This window comes from Patagioenas fasciata, chromosome 16, assembly GCF_037038585.1.
Source record: "Patagioenas fasciata isolate bPatFas1 chromosome 16, bPatFas1.hap1, whole genome shotgun sequence".
In the NCBI taxonomy this organism is placed as follows: domain Eukaryota; kingdom Metazoa; phylum Chordata; class Aves; order Columbiformes; family Columbidae; genus Patagioenas; species Patagioenas fasciata.
The window spans coordinates 10,377,624-10,391,996 of record NC_092535.1 but is presented as its reverse complement, the minus strand read 5'-3'; the positions used below and the strand labels follow the sequence as shown (position 1 = coordinate 10,391,996).

At 41.0% G+C, this 14,373-nt stretch overlaps 1 protein-coding gene across 1 annotated transcript in view; it reads left to right on the top strand.

Moving 5' to 3' along the window:
* The window catches only part of ITCH (itchy E3 ubiquitin protein ligase), a 60,866-nt gene extending 47,579 nt beyond the window's left edge, over positions 1–13,287 (top strand). The window contains exons 16-24 of the mRNA XM_065849751.2: positions 131–219; positions 827–986; positions 1,268–1,401; positions 5,090–5,230; positions 7,004–7,124; positions 7,654–7,758; positions 7,983–8,079; positions 9,222–9,294; positions 9,876–13,287. Of these exons, the coding sequence (XP_065705823.2) occupies positions 131–219; positions 827–986; positions 1,268–1,401; positions 5,090–5,230; positions 7,004–7,124; positions 7,654–7,758; positions 7,983–8,079; positions 9,222–9,294; positions 9,876–9,975 (1,020 nt within the window). The 3' untranslated portion in view covers positions 9,976–13,287. The remainder of the gene's footprint in view (positions 1–130; positions 220–826; positions 987–1,267; positions 1,402–5,089; positions 5,231–7,003; positions 7,125–7,653; positions 7,759–7,982; positions 8,080–9,221; positions 9,295–9,875) is intronic.
* The last annotated feature ends 1,086 nt before the right edge of the window (positions 13,288–14,373 follow it).

Below are 14,373 nucleotides of genomic sequence, written 5' to 3'. Positions count from 1 at the left end.
CACGTACTCATAGTTCATTTTATAGTCTGAATTATTAAACGCTATATTGTTTGGTAGCAAATAGTAATAAGTGTAGCTGATGCTTACAGCTGTTTTCTTAAAAAGAACTAATTGTTTTTCTTTCACTAAGATAATGAGCTTCAGCCCTCAAGATCTCCGGAGACGTTTATGGGTTATTTTCCCTGGTGAAGAAGGCTTAGATTACGGAGGTGTTGCAAGGTAAACTAAACTGAAATGGCAAATCAGACCTTTTTCTGCAAGTTGTTGTGTGAAGCCTTCCACAAAACAAACTGCAGTGCTTTCAAATATTAGTGAAGTTTATTCTGAGGAAGACAGTTCTGTAAGATGTATGCATGTCTTAAAACGGTATAAAATTGGTTTTGGTTCGCATTAGGAATTACTTGGATGGTCTCAGTGATGAAAGAGATGCAGTTTCCTGAACTACAGTCCGCCTTTGGCTCACCCGTTAACGTCCAAGTAGAGGTTTATTGGAAAAGTCAATATAAATCTACTTTAAAGTCAAAAGCCTTTACTGGAATTTCACTGAGAAGTGCACGTGTTAATTAGCATTCCGTAACACTCTAAAGTTTAAGTCAGTGGTTGACTTTTAATCCACTCGTTTAGCTAAGGGTGGTTTTGATCCAAACCACGGACAATCGCATATCATTGTAACTTTGCATGTTAATTTGTAATTTGTGTTAGTTTCAGTTTGGTACTTTCTGGTGCACCAATGTGCCAACAGGTTCCTGAGTCAACATGAGTTAGCTAAAGCAATTGCCAACTTAATTTATTTTGAAACGTGTTTTTATTGTTTGTGTGATTTCAGGGAATGGTTCTTTCTGTTGTCGCATGAAGTTTTGAACCCAATGTATTGCCTGTTTGAATATGCAGGGAAAGATAACTACTGCTTACAGATAAACCCAGCCTCCTATATTAATCCAGACCATCTGAAATATTTCCGTTTTATTGGAAGATTCATTGCCATGGTAAGTTCAAAAGTAGAAAGAGATTAATGTAATTTTCCTATAAATGAATATTGTACTGTCAGATGGATAATGAAACAATTCATTTTGGAGTTGAAGCTATCATCAGGTGTTTGCATAGAACTGGTGTTGATATAAGTTAATTCAGCATATTAGCAGTCATGATATTCTAGGTGGTTTTAATTATTTGGCTGTCAAATTTCATTGGTATAGAGTACAGAATGTCGTCATATTAAGTAGTCAATCATCCTTTGCGTTATTTTGTCTGGTTTCATGTTCTGCAGGCGTTGTTCCATGGGAAATTCATTGACACTGGTTTCTCTCTGCCGTTCTATAAACGTATCCTGAACAAGCCAGTGGGACTCAAGGATTTAGAATCTGTTGACCCAGAGTTTTACAACTCTCTCATCTGGGTAAAGTGAGTTTGACTTGATTTTGTTCTTGAAATAGCAACACAATGGTTTTGATTTTCACTTATGCCAGGAAGCAGGTGTACATTTATTACTAAAAACACCACTGGAAAGTATAATATATCAATTGCATCATCAATTTAATAAATCTAGCTAGACATTATACAGATGTGGCAGTCTTGAACACTACTACAAATAAAGTGGCTTGAGTAAATTGCACTGAAATAGTATGTTCCATGCTCAATGTATGTGGTGCTAAAAGCTGTAGTGAGTTAAAATTCCATTAGGAAAATGTAAAGTAGTTGCTATTTGAGTAAAGATGCCATGAAACTGTGACCTGAAAGGGAAGGAAAAAGTCTCAAACCTCTCAATCCTGATTTCTGTAGTTAAGGAATTGTGGTCTGTTTTGTACACAGAAAATATACATATGTTATTTTAAAATAAGGGCACTTTGTCATCTTCTGACTTACTGAGTTATAGAGATCAAGCAAATATGATACTGAAAAATGCAAGTTATAGGGAAGAAACTTGTATTAAATCATGGGGGAAGCTGTTATTGGTGAATGATCTTCTGACTAAATTGCAATGAGTTGCACATATAACAACGTTTACCTTATGAATGGTGTCAATCCCTTATTATTTTGCGGAGAGTCGAGAGTAGAATGGCTTTAGGCCATTATCTGCCATAGCTGCATCTCTGAAGTTGTGTGTGCGGTGCTTGTAGATTGCCCCCTTTTCACATTGCAAAGCAATGGGTTTACTTCACAACACCGAATAATTGCAAGGTCTTCAAGTGCTGCTTGAGGGTGTTACATTTATTCTATGTATGGTTCTTTTGGTGCACATGTAATTTATAGCGGCGTAAAAGAGGGCACAGAGGCTTCTGGGTGTCAATATTAGAATCATAGAGCCATTTTGGTTGGCAGAGACCCTCAGGATCATTGAGTCCAACCATAACCTAGCTGAACTCTGGCACTAACCCATGTCCCTGAGAACCTCGTCTAAACACCTTTTAAACCCCTCCAGGGATGGTGACTCCAGCACTGCCCTGGGCAGCCTGTTCCAATGCCCCACAGCCCTTTCTGGGAAGAAATTGTTCCCCAGATCCAACCTCAACCTCCCCTGGCACAACTTGAGGCCATTTCCTCTGCTCCTGGCGCTTGTTCCTGGGGAGCAGAGCCCGACCCCCCCTGGCTCCAAGCTCCTTTCAGGCATTTCAGAGATCAGAAGGTCTCCCCTCAGCTCCTGTTCTCCAGCTGAACCCCCCAGGTCCCTCAGCTGCTCCCATCACACTTGTGCTCCAGCCCCTCACCAGCTCCGTTCCCTCCTCTGCACTTTCTCTAGTATTTCAATGTCCTTCTTATGATGAGGGGCCCAAAACTGACCCCAGGATTCAAGGTGTGGCCTCACCAGTACTGAGTACAGTGGCACAATCACTTCTCTAGTTCTGCTGGCCACACTATTCCTGATACCAGTCAGGATGCTGGAGGCCTTTTTGGCCACCTGGGCACACGCTGGCTCATGTTCAGCCGCTGTCACCAACACCCTCAGGTCCTTTTCCCGCCGCTCTTCCCCAGCCTGCAGCGTTCATGGGGTTGTTGTGACCCAAGTGCTGGACCCGGCACTTGCCCTTGTTGAACTTCAGACAATTGGCCCATCAATCCAGCCACTCCAGATCCCTCTGTATGGCCTTCCCACCCTCCAGCACATCAACATTCCCACCCAGCATGGTGTCACTGCAAACTTACTCGATCTCCTCATCCAGATCATTGATGAAGAGATTAAACACAACTGGCCCCAGTACTGATCCCTGGGGACACCACTCGTGACCGGTCAACAACTGGATGTGGCTCTGTTCACCACAACTCTTTGGACCTGGCCCTCCAGCCAGTTCTTTGTCCATCAAAGAGTACACCCATCTAGGCTGCTAGTCTATGGCAATAAATGGGCTCTTGTTATAGACATCCCAGACTACTTTTCCCATCATTTTAGTTCAAAGTAGGCCGTGTTGCCAGCTACCACCCAAGGCATCGTTGCTGTGAAATTTCCAGGATGAATTCTTGGGTATCAACAGTCACTAAGGAAGGATCCTGTCAGAGGAGAAGCCTGAGTCTGTAGTGAGGAGCTAGGAAACCCAGAACTTACTGTCAGAAGCAACTCTTACATCTCATTCCGTAGACAAGGGTTTCAAATGACCAAGCTGAGCTGCTTGTGTATGTTTTTATTAACCTGCACTTGATGCTTGGGGTTATTTTTTGCTTTCTTTTAACCACAGAGGAAAGCGATAGAAAAGTTCTTGCTACAGCCTTAAGCTTTTCTGAAGGCTGTCTCTAGAGCAAATAGGACCCACATTTCAGTAGCAATTTCTCTTGTGATAAAGAAATCATCTAGGTTGGAGTCCATGCTTTGTCCCTTTGATGTGATATGGATATGAAAATTATAGAGAAAAACTTCAGATTCCTGAGGGGTTGTGCACATTGACCTCTAAACAGAGACCCAAGCGTCAAGTTTAATGTAGCAGAGCCTGTTTATCTGTAACGCTGATGAAGTCTCTAAGGAAACACCTACACGTTTGTAGGGGAAAACGTCATGTCTGTTGGGGTGGGCGTAATTTTGTTCCTCACCAAAAAAGCAGATTTCACAGCTTCCAGGAATCTTTCAGTAGCTTTGGATTTCTTGGCACTTCTCCTGTCGGGTGCCCATTTTTCTCATTCCCATAATTTCACGGCATTGTTGCATTTGGAAAGGGACCTCTGGAGTCAAACCCCTCTGCTCAAACTGAACTGGAGTCGGTATTATTTGTTTTCAAAGGAAGGGGTGATTTTATTTCATCAGCCATCCATCTGAAGCCTTCCCTCCTCATCTGAGATTCCATGCAATAGCACGTGTGTTGGGAGGATCAAGTGCTAGATAAACCACAGCAGTGTTGTCGAGACTGAGATTTCTGTGTTACAGCTCAGAACAAATATCTTGATTTTGAACTTTATTTTCAGGGGAAGTGGTGATCAAAACCTCTGCATATGCAGGTGATTCTTTGCTTGAAAGAAGCACATATCAATGTATAAATTAGTGTTGTACCCCTTATTCTCCTGGCTGTTAACGCCTATATAGAGAATAGAGTTTATTTGAGCAATGTCAGTTGAGTACAGACTCTTCCTGCATTGAAATTAGCAGGGGTTATTTGTATTTGTTAACTTAGGAGCTTGGGATATTTTAGGATATGCTTACAAGATAAATACACTGGAGTTGAAGATAATTCATTAAAGCATGCAAAGTCTTTCTTAGTTGCTTCTTTTCTGCTATCATCTGCCAAAGTGACGGCTACATTTTAACACAGCCCTTACATGACCTGTTAGAAGCAACGATCATGCAATTAAATGTGCAAAGATGTCATTGCTGGGAAGGTTTCAGTGTTCCATAGACATTCCACAGATCAGTCAGCAGGTGGTTTGTCAGCCTTGTGACTGATAAATCTAAGGATACTACCCATCAAAAACTTCCGATCAGGAGCACGATTCTCGTATGAGCGTTGGTGAAATGAGTCAGTACTTCTTGCAAAACCATCCTTATTGTGTAAGGAACAGTTCCTTCTCTTGCTTATTTAGCTCCAAACTTTCTTTCTTAAGGTTCTTCATACCCATCTCTACTGAGTAGGTGTTGACACAGTTATTTAAAATGTCATTTTTTTCCTTACAGAGAGAATAACATTGAAGAATGTGGCTTGGAAATGTTTTTCTCAGTTGATAAAGAAATTCTGGGTGAAATCAAAAGCCACGATTTGAAGCCAAATGGTAGCAACATTCTGGTCACAGAAGAAAACAAAGAAGAATATATCAGGTAAGAATAAATGGAGATTTTAAAATATTCTTATTGGCGTCATTTCCATTCTTTAGTTTTAGCAAGAAAACGTTGTCAAACTGTATCATGTGAAACATTGTTGAAATTCTGTCCCGGAGTGGTTGCTCTTGTGGGCAACAGGTGGCAATTGTTTGGATATCATATTTGAAAGGAGAATATTGACAGAAATAAGGTTTTTAAATCCACTTTCCCCACAGATTAGTTAGTGGAAGGTCCACTTTCTTCTTAGAGATACTTAAGTTTAGCAGAACATCATGACAACCAATGTGAGTGTCAGGTATTTCATTGAATCATCGCCTGCATTATTGAATTGTATTGCTTCACAGCCTGCTGATATTCTGCTCAGCTGCTTATGGCTGTGGCTTTTTTAAACCCAACATTTTTGGATGCTTTTGTGATAATTCCTATTTTTTAAAGATACATGGGCTCACTACTAGTTTTATCTGAAATGGTCTGATAGTATAATATAATTAGGTCTTGACACTTGTAACAGGACAGTGTTATGATGTTGTAAGTTGTACTGTCATAAATGAAGGATTTTGTCTGCAGTACCAGGATGTTTTAAAGCAGTAGGTTAAGAGAGAAGGAGCCTGAGAGGATTAAAGAATAAAAACATGAGCAGTGACTTGCTTTGTCCTGAAATAGCCCTTTCTTCCCCAATGTGCAGGAGTACATACAGTCTGCTTATGAACTACAACATACAAGCTTGGAGGATGTGCTTGCAAAAAAAACACAAAAAACCAAACAGTCCCACATTGTTGGCACAAAATAATCTGAATCACAGTAGAATTTTCTTCTCTTCCTCACACTGTGTTCTTTGAAGGCTTCTTTCAACAGCCAGGGGCGAGGGAGAGGGGAGAGGGGAGTGGCTGTTGTTTTCATTGCATGGATAACCTGAAGACATTTCAGTGATTCACAGAAAAGAGAGTATTTGCAGAAGAAACATACTGGCGTTTTGCAAAGTATTGATATTGGGGTGGAAAACAGGGAGGATCTGCAGCAAACCGTTCTGTTCTAGTTTCTAGGAACCCAGGGAGAGCTCAGGTTTCACTCCTATTCTTTTGTCTTACTCTGAGTCTTGCTTTAAGTCCCCCAAGTTTCTGGGATTGAAATCAGAAGGCAGCCAAACCTACTTTAGCCTCCAGTTCTCCTGCCGGGTTAGGCTTGAATTCAGCTTAATATCTGCTTCTCCCTGGGCTCAGGTTCTTCGGGTCTCCTGCCTACTTTTCACCCTTTTGTTAATGGTGAGTGGAGTTTCTGCCACAGAGCAAAGTTTCATGATTAACAGAAACAAATATGGAACTTTCCAACTGGGCATAGTCATTTCTTGGTAAGCCTGCAGTCCTACTTATCTTCACCGGTACAACTAACTTGACCCAGTTTTTACCTTTTCATGGATAATGACTGAAATTTCTGGGGAGAATATTAGACAGATATAGCTCTGCACTTCATTCAAATACCCAGGGACTGCTGTGCTCTCATTAATACAATCAGTGAATAGATGCTGTGTCCTTTTGGAGTCTGTAGCAGAATGGTTGGAAGCGTAGGGTTTTAACTTTAAGAAGAAACAAAACAGTTTGCACAGAGTAGAAGTTACTAATAAAATGATACAATGCTTTATCCTCAGAACTTTCCAGACTTTCCATGTTTTTTTCAGGTCAGCTTGCAGTTCGTCTCACAATAGGCTAACAAATACATGGACGTGGCTTAACACAGGCCATTTTAATTACCTTTTTGTATCTTCTTTTCCAGGCTAGTAGCAGAGTGGAGACTTTCTCGTGGTGTTGAGGAGCAGACACAGGCTTTCTTTGAAGGCTTCAATGAAATTCTGCCACAACAGTATTTGCAGTATTTTGATGCCAAGGAACTGGAGGTAAAGGACTGTTTGGTTGTAGCTCGATCCAGGTGGTTACACATCAAATTTTGGTTTGATTTGTAACTTTTAACTTGTCAGAAAGGGAGATTGAACTAGATATGGTATCCGTGGGTGGTCACATGTAAACTGTTCAAGATGGATTTGATCTCTCAAAATTACATTTTCTGAAACATCTGTTCAATTTCAAAAAGCAAAAACAAACCCAAAACCTGTTCCTAGGGGAGAATTGTATGGCCGGGCAATGAGAAACTGTTCCTGGCTCGAATGTCTAAATGCAACCAATGACTCTATTTTTCATGACAGAGGTGCTTTCTGGTTGGTGGCCTCTCCAAATACACTTCACAAGCAGTCATCATTCTTTGTCGTAGAAATTTTAGATCAAGTTTAAAATCAAAAACAAGTGTACTACCATCGCAGATGCTTCTAAGTATGGATGCAGCTGATGTTCTGTGTTGCTCTGTGGGAGGTCACAGAAGGAAAGTCAGGGCTTGTACTCACATGCTCATTTTCCTTTTTCTCCCTGCAGGTGCTTCTGTGTGGAATGCAGGAGATCGATCTGAACGACTGGCAGCGCCACACCATCTACCGCCACTACACCAGGACCAGCAGGCAGATCGTGTGGTTCTGGCAGGTTCGTAGACTTCTTTTTATTCTCAAACCAAAAGTTCCAGAGCGCAGCTACAGCGTAACAAACAATAATTCCAATTATTGAACAGATCTGTAGTGAGTGTGAATTGTCACTGCTAATGCAGCTGTTCCTAACAGTCGTGTGATTTGTTAATCTGTGCATGAGAATCTGAAAATCTTAATAGCAAATCTCTACCTAAATGCTCATTTCAATTATTATTTTTGCAGTTTGTGAAAGAAATAGATAATGAGAAGAGAATGAGACTCTTGCAGTTTGTTACTGGAACATGCAGATTACCAGTGGGAGGATTTGCTGACCTCATGGGTATGCATTAATAATCCCTCTAATGCATGAGGGGTTTTTTTTAAGAACCAAGTCATATTTTTAATGGACATTTTTAACACATCTTATGCTATTTTGTAAGTCTTGCATATACTTGAACTATCATAGAAAAAGAGATGGAGGGGAATATTTACACCTATTTCAAAATCACTTCAAATTTATGCATTTCACCACACATGTACTTTGATCTAGACAGAGTTGTATAGCGAAAGACAGGTTTTTTTTTTTTCTGTGCAAGTAATGGTAATAATATTGGTTTGTGTTTAAGCCTTTCAGGCTCCAGTTGTCTTTATTATTCCCTGCTGATGTAGTGAACAAGTGTAGAGTCCTGCATCTGGGTAGGAACAACCCCAGGTTCCACTATAAGTTGGGGAATGACCTATTAGAGAGCAGCGTAGGGAAAAGGGACCTGAGGGTCCTGGGAACAGCAGGGTGACCATAAGCCAGCACTGGGCCCTTGTGGCCAGGAAGGTCAATGGTACCTGGGGTGGATTAGAAGGGGGTGGTCAGTAGGTCAGAGAGGTTCTCCTGCCCCTCTGCTCTGCCCTGGTGAGACCACACCTGGAATATTGTGTCCAGTTGTGGGCCCTCAGTTCCAGAAGGACAGGGAACTGCTGGAGAGAGTCCAGCGCAGCCACCAGGATGCTGAAGGGAGTGGAGCATCTCCCGTGTGAGGAAAGGCTGAGGGAGCTGGGGCTCTGGAGCTGGAGAAGAGGAGACTGAGGGGGGACTCATTCATGGGGATCAATATGGAAAGGGGGAGTGTCAGGAGGATGGAGCCAGGCTCTTCTCGGTGACAGCCAGTGATAGGACAAGGGGTAATGGGTTCAAACTGGAACACAAGAGGTTCCACTTGAATTTGAGGAGAAATTTCTTCCTGGTGAGGGTGGCAGAGCCTGGCCCAGGCTGCCCAGGGAGGTTGTGGAGTCTCCTTCTCTGCAGACATTCAAACCCGCCTGGACACCTTCCTGTGGAACCTCAGCTGGGTGTTCCTGCTCTGGCGAGGGGATTGCACTGGATGAGCTTTCCAGGTCCCTTCCAACCCCTGACATTTTGGGATTCTCTGTGATTCTGTGATACAAAGGTAACTATACCTGTGCCTTGTTTATTTGAATTTGTTCCAGGGAGCAACGGACCCCAAAAATTTTGTATTGAAAAAGTTGGAAAGGAAAACTGGTTACCTAGAAGTCATACCTGGTGAGTATGTAACAAATTAGAATATCGTTGTGGTTTTGTTGACAACAATCTACCTGGAGATTTTAGTAAATGGGTAATAACACTGAAATGGTTGAGGCTGTGTGAAAGCAAACACCAAGTTATACCAATAACCTTTGGTGTTGAATAACAGCTGAACTTCTGGAAATCTCCTGTGGCACAGAGTAGATTCCACCTTGATAGTGAAGGAGCCACATTCACACTCTCTCTTCCCTAGAGAAAAAGTAGCATCTACTCAGTTCCTCGGGTGTGTTAGTGGTTGTAAAAACACACACATTTAAAATCTCAAATGTGAATGATGACTCTAGTTAACCAGCTAGGAAAAGTTAGTGAAAATTCTTACCAAGTACGCTGCATTTCTAGAGAACTGTCGCTGTTCAAGTGCTTGAAATCTAACTTTTGCCCTCAGGAATATATACATTTAGGTCGGTAGTCAGCTTTTCACAGGGTATAAATCCAGGTATCCATCTACACAACAAGAAGTTTAATTACCTGTATTCCTAATGGATTTTTTGTGATCGTTCACTTATTTTCCAGTACTTAAGTTTTTTCTTTATTTTCAGTTTCAATCGCTTAGACCTTCCACCCTATAAGAATTATGAGCAGTTGAAGGAAAAGCTGTTATTTGCAATCGAAGAAACAGAAGGATTTGGGCAAGAATAGCTAAAATTTGCACCTTGAAGAATGTGAACTCAACACGGTGTATGTTCTTCACTTCTGCTTGTTGCACACTTCATTGTAAAGTAGGCTTGACTTGGATTTATTTAACAGTACTAATGTGTAAGTGAATGGATGTTATCCTGAGGTTTTATCCACATTAACTCTGTATTTCTGCTGAGCACTTTCAAAAATCAAATGAGCAATCAGATACGGCTACAAATGAATTACGATTAAGTAGCAGTTTAATACAGCTTTGGGCTCTGCTTTCTTTTACCATTCGTTAATTAGAATGTGTCCTTAACGACTGACAGATTTTTAACAATAGTTTTGTCTTTCCTTTTTTAGTAGCATTTTTTGCTACTGATGCACTGGGAAGTTCATTGGTAGCTGCAATGCTGCAGCATCCTCATACACCTCGTTAGACAGCAGTGTTATTAGAGCCAGCGTGCGACCCTTCTCTGCGTTCCGGGAGCAAATCCACTGCTTAAGCTCTTTTTTCTAAGCCAAGTGTGGCCAGACTGTTTTTCCTCACCTGGAGTCTGCTCACTGGACTCAAGCTGCTGTTAAGGGGATGTCAAACTGTGGCACAAACCCAGGGCATAGCTTTGCTTTGGGGTCTTTTTTTGTTTGTTTTTTTCCCAATCCTGCTAATTTCAGCAAAATAGACATGTGCCCGAAGTTGTTGCAACATTTTTGTGTGCCCTCAGAAGAATTCTGGTCTTTTTTCTGTGTAACACCTTTAACTTTTACATCAATACTAACACTGTGGTACTTCGCTTGTTTTGCAAAAGACAAGACCACCTGGGATTGCACTGATTCCATGTAGATTCCTGTTCGCAGGCTGATGTTTCTTGTCAAAAGTGTTAATGGACATTGTTCTCAGTGTTATTCCTATCTGTTGCAGTCAGGAGACTTTATTGGGTTCTCAAGAAGAGGTGCAAAACCAACTGGATTCAGAAAATGATGATACTTTTCATTTTTGCTGATGAACTGATACATAATACTGGCTGGGGCGAAGGGGATTAGAAAGTTCAGACATGGATCACAGATTCTTGAAAAGCTGGAGCATCAGTAAATAGTTCTATAAAGACTGAAACTAAAGTTTTGAGGGGAGGTTTCTAAGCTAATTCACCCTAAGGTTATAGCTAGTAACTTTTGTAATCAGTTCCTATTGGATTAGTAACATCATTTCCTTCCTTTTAGAATCTCTTAATCTTCAATTCTCTTCTGGTTTACAATAATGTTTTGAATTTTACCGCTCCTTTAGACTGAATGCACTTTTTGGGTCTGGTCAGCTCTTCCCCTGCCTCAAGGGAGGAAACCAAACGTCAGTGAGATGAGCTGTGAGCCGCAGTAGGAGACCAGACACTTGAAATCGCATGTAGCACATATTAAATATAAGCGCAGCTCAAAGCCTTGGGATGGGAGCTGTTTTTCAGAGGCTTCTCAATAGCAGAGCTGCAACAGGACAGAGGGACACTGTAAAACACAACTTCCAGTCTTTCAAAGATTTCTTGCCTGCTGTCCCTTTTGGCTGAACTATAAGAGGTGAAAACTGATTCAGGCCTAAGAAGAACCAAGAGACGACAGTTTTTAACTGAACTTCAAGAGTTTTTCAGGTCACGCAAAGCGATACTTGCCTCTTGGAAGGCAGAATAATTCCATTTTAGAGTGAGTAGCTCTATTGTCATGCGTGGAAAAGAGTTTCTGATGATGCAGAAATGACCCTCTTTTACAGTTCCTTTGATGGTGAGAACTTCATGGGTTTATAGGAGGAAAATCTGCCAACTTCAAACCATTTGATGGATATATTACAGTAATACAGCTCGTGAGGAGAGAAAAAAAAGCCTTATAAATATTTTCTGTTTATATTAATTCTTACAATGAAATGTAGTTATCTAACATATTTACGAGAGAGATTAAATTAAGCAAGATAATGCAAGATTAAGCTATGAAAATAGTCTGTGTTCTGCATAATGCTTTATGATTCATGTAGGGAACCTAGAAATATTGTTATTGTATAAATATCACCCAAAAGGCTTTCAGCCCTATATTTTTAAAATAAAGAATAGTTATAATTGAAATAGCCTTAGCCCTAGTTCTATAGGGTATGGCTGTTGAATATTTTTATGGTTGAAATGTTTAGTTCAGGAAAAAGGTAAATGCTTGTATATATTTTTGCAGTCCGGGATTCCACTTATTCCATTTTTCTTTCTTTAATTTAAATGGCATGTTTATATGTCTTTTCTGCTGTATTAGGATGGGGGAAAGGGGGCTGGATATCCCAAGCACCAGATATGATTTTAAAATAAATAAAGAATTAATCGAAGGGGAAAAAAGCTCATGGATTTGACCAAAATATAAATAATTGAAAGCAACATTACTGTTTTAAATGGGCAATATTTCTGAAGTCGGAAGTTATGATTACTTAGGCGTTTTACTTTGTCAGCGCTGTGAGTGCTGACAGATCTGTTAACTTTATAGCCTGTTGGGTAGAAATACAAAGAAATGAATATGAGCCACTGGTGCACTTTTCTGTTCTCTATGGGGACCTGGTGAAAACCACCTGTGGATGATCCCACAGCGTCTGGTATCCCAGATAAAAGTCCTGACAAATTGGACTTAGAAGTAAGATTTTCAGCAGAGATTAATGAATTTGTCTCCCACTGCTTTGATGGGATTAGCAGCCCAAGCTGCATAAATTCACGGTATGTCACAAATGTATATTCATATGAAACTGTCAATTGATCCTCATTTTCAAGCATTAAGAGAAGTTTTATTTAGAATTTTGCCTTATGAGAATGACATGAGGAAATACTCCGCTGAGCTGCTGATCTAAGAATTAACAAAGCCTTATTGTTCTGGGTAGCTCAGGAAATGTTAATACACTAGTGAAATGCACAGTAAATGCGTCACGTCCTCATCTGATCTAGTGTGGAAGTTGTTTGGGTTTTTTAATCCAGTTGCTTCTGTTTTTTTTTTTTAATTATTCTGAGGAAAGTAAAGCAAAAAAAAAAAAAACTTTTTGTTGTGTTTGAATTTTTATTATATGCTGCACTGGATTTATAATCTCAACCCTGTTCTATTGGTATCTCCAGCCCCCTTTGTGTGGTGTCTTTTAATTTTCTTCAAGATTCACTGTTTGTGTATATGTGCTCTAGTGAACTCGTATATAAACTGAGATCAGCAGCACTGGATTGTAAAATACTGTACTGAAACTCATTGTTGGAATTTCCTTGCATTGTAATTTCAAATACTCAGGTAACTGTAACAGTATCTCAGTAAGTCGAATACTTTTATAAAACTACTTAAAGAGCTGGTAGTCTGGTGGTTATTCCTTCTGTGTGTGGAAATTGTCTCTCTGCTCTGCTGCGGGGTCAGCCTGTCCAAGTTGTTTTGCTGGCAAAGTTCTTTAGGAACGTTTCATTCCTGCCACGTCTTGGGCCATTGCTGATCGCAGTGGAAGGTCAGGAGGAGGTTTTGGACACGGCTGTTTGTGTAACTGGTTAAAAAACGCAGGTAAAACAATTCCCGCGCTCGTGGGACGCTGCTCCAGGGAGAGTGAAGCTGCTGCTCCATTACCAAGGAGATGGGCTGGAGAACTGCTTTACGGGAGCTTTCACATCTTCTGGTACCACTAATTGCAGTGACACAAAAATGAGGTATGACTGTGCAAGCTTGTGTTCCCTTTTCTGTTCAGGAATCACAGGGGGACAGGCAGGAGGGGAAAAGACCTCAGATGAGACTGACCTGCTGTGTTGTTACCCTGATCCTCCTCCTGGACGGGACAAGTGGCATTTACATTCGTCCTGTCATCAGGAACCTCTCCTGATCACCATGACCCTGCAAAGATAATTGAGATCAGCGTTACGGTGGCACTGGGTACATCCCTTCAAGTCTCACCAATTTAGTTTTGCCCAGTTTGTTCAAATGTTCCCTAAATGGCTCCTCCTCCATTGAGGGCGATTGTCCCACCTGCAGCCCTTCCTGCTGCATTTTCACTCTGCTTTTACTGTCCCAGATGTTCACACAGCCTCAGTTAATACACTTCCCAAGTACACTTTTCTATGCAAAGTAAAAATACACAATAATAATCACCTTTTTTCCACAGCAGGGGAGGTTAGTTTTGAGTAGTTTCCTCCATGCTTTGGATGAACTCTCTTAAAAGTAAGTTGTTAAAACCCAAAATTTGACACTGCTTTGGGTATCTTTAAGCTATGCTACTATGAGGAATATTTCACGTATATCTGCAGGTTTGTTTTGGTTTTAAAAGGCATGGTAAATGTACAAGTGGGTTGCACCGCTGTGTTAGTTCCGTGCTGCTTCTGTTGCTGGTGCCAGTACCAGTGCTGGGGGGGCTACTGGTGGGTTTGTTCATGGTGAGACAGGAGCACTGGTTTG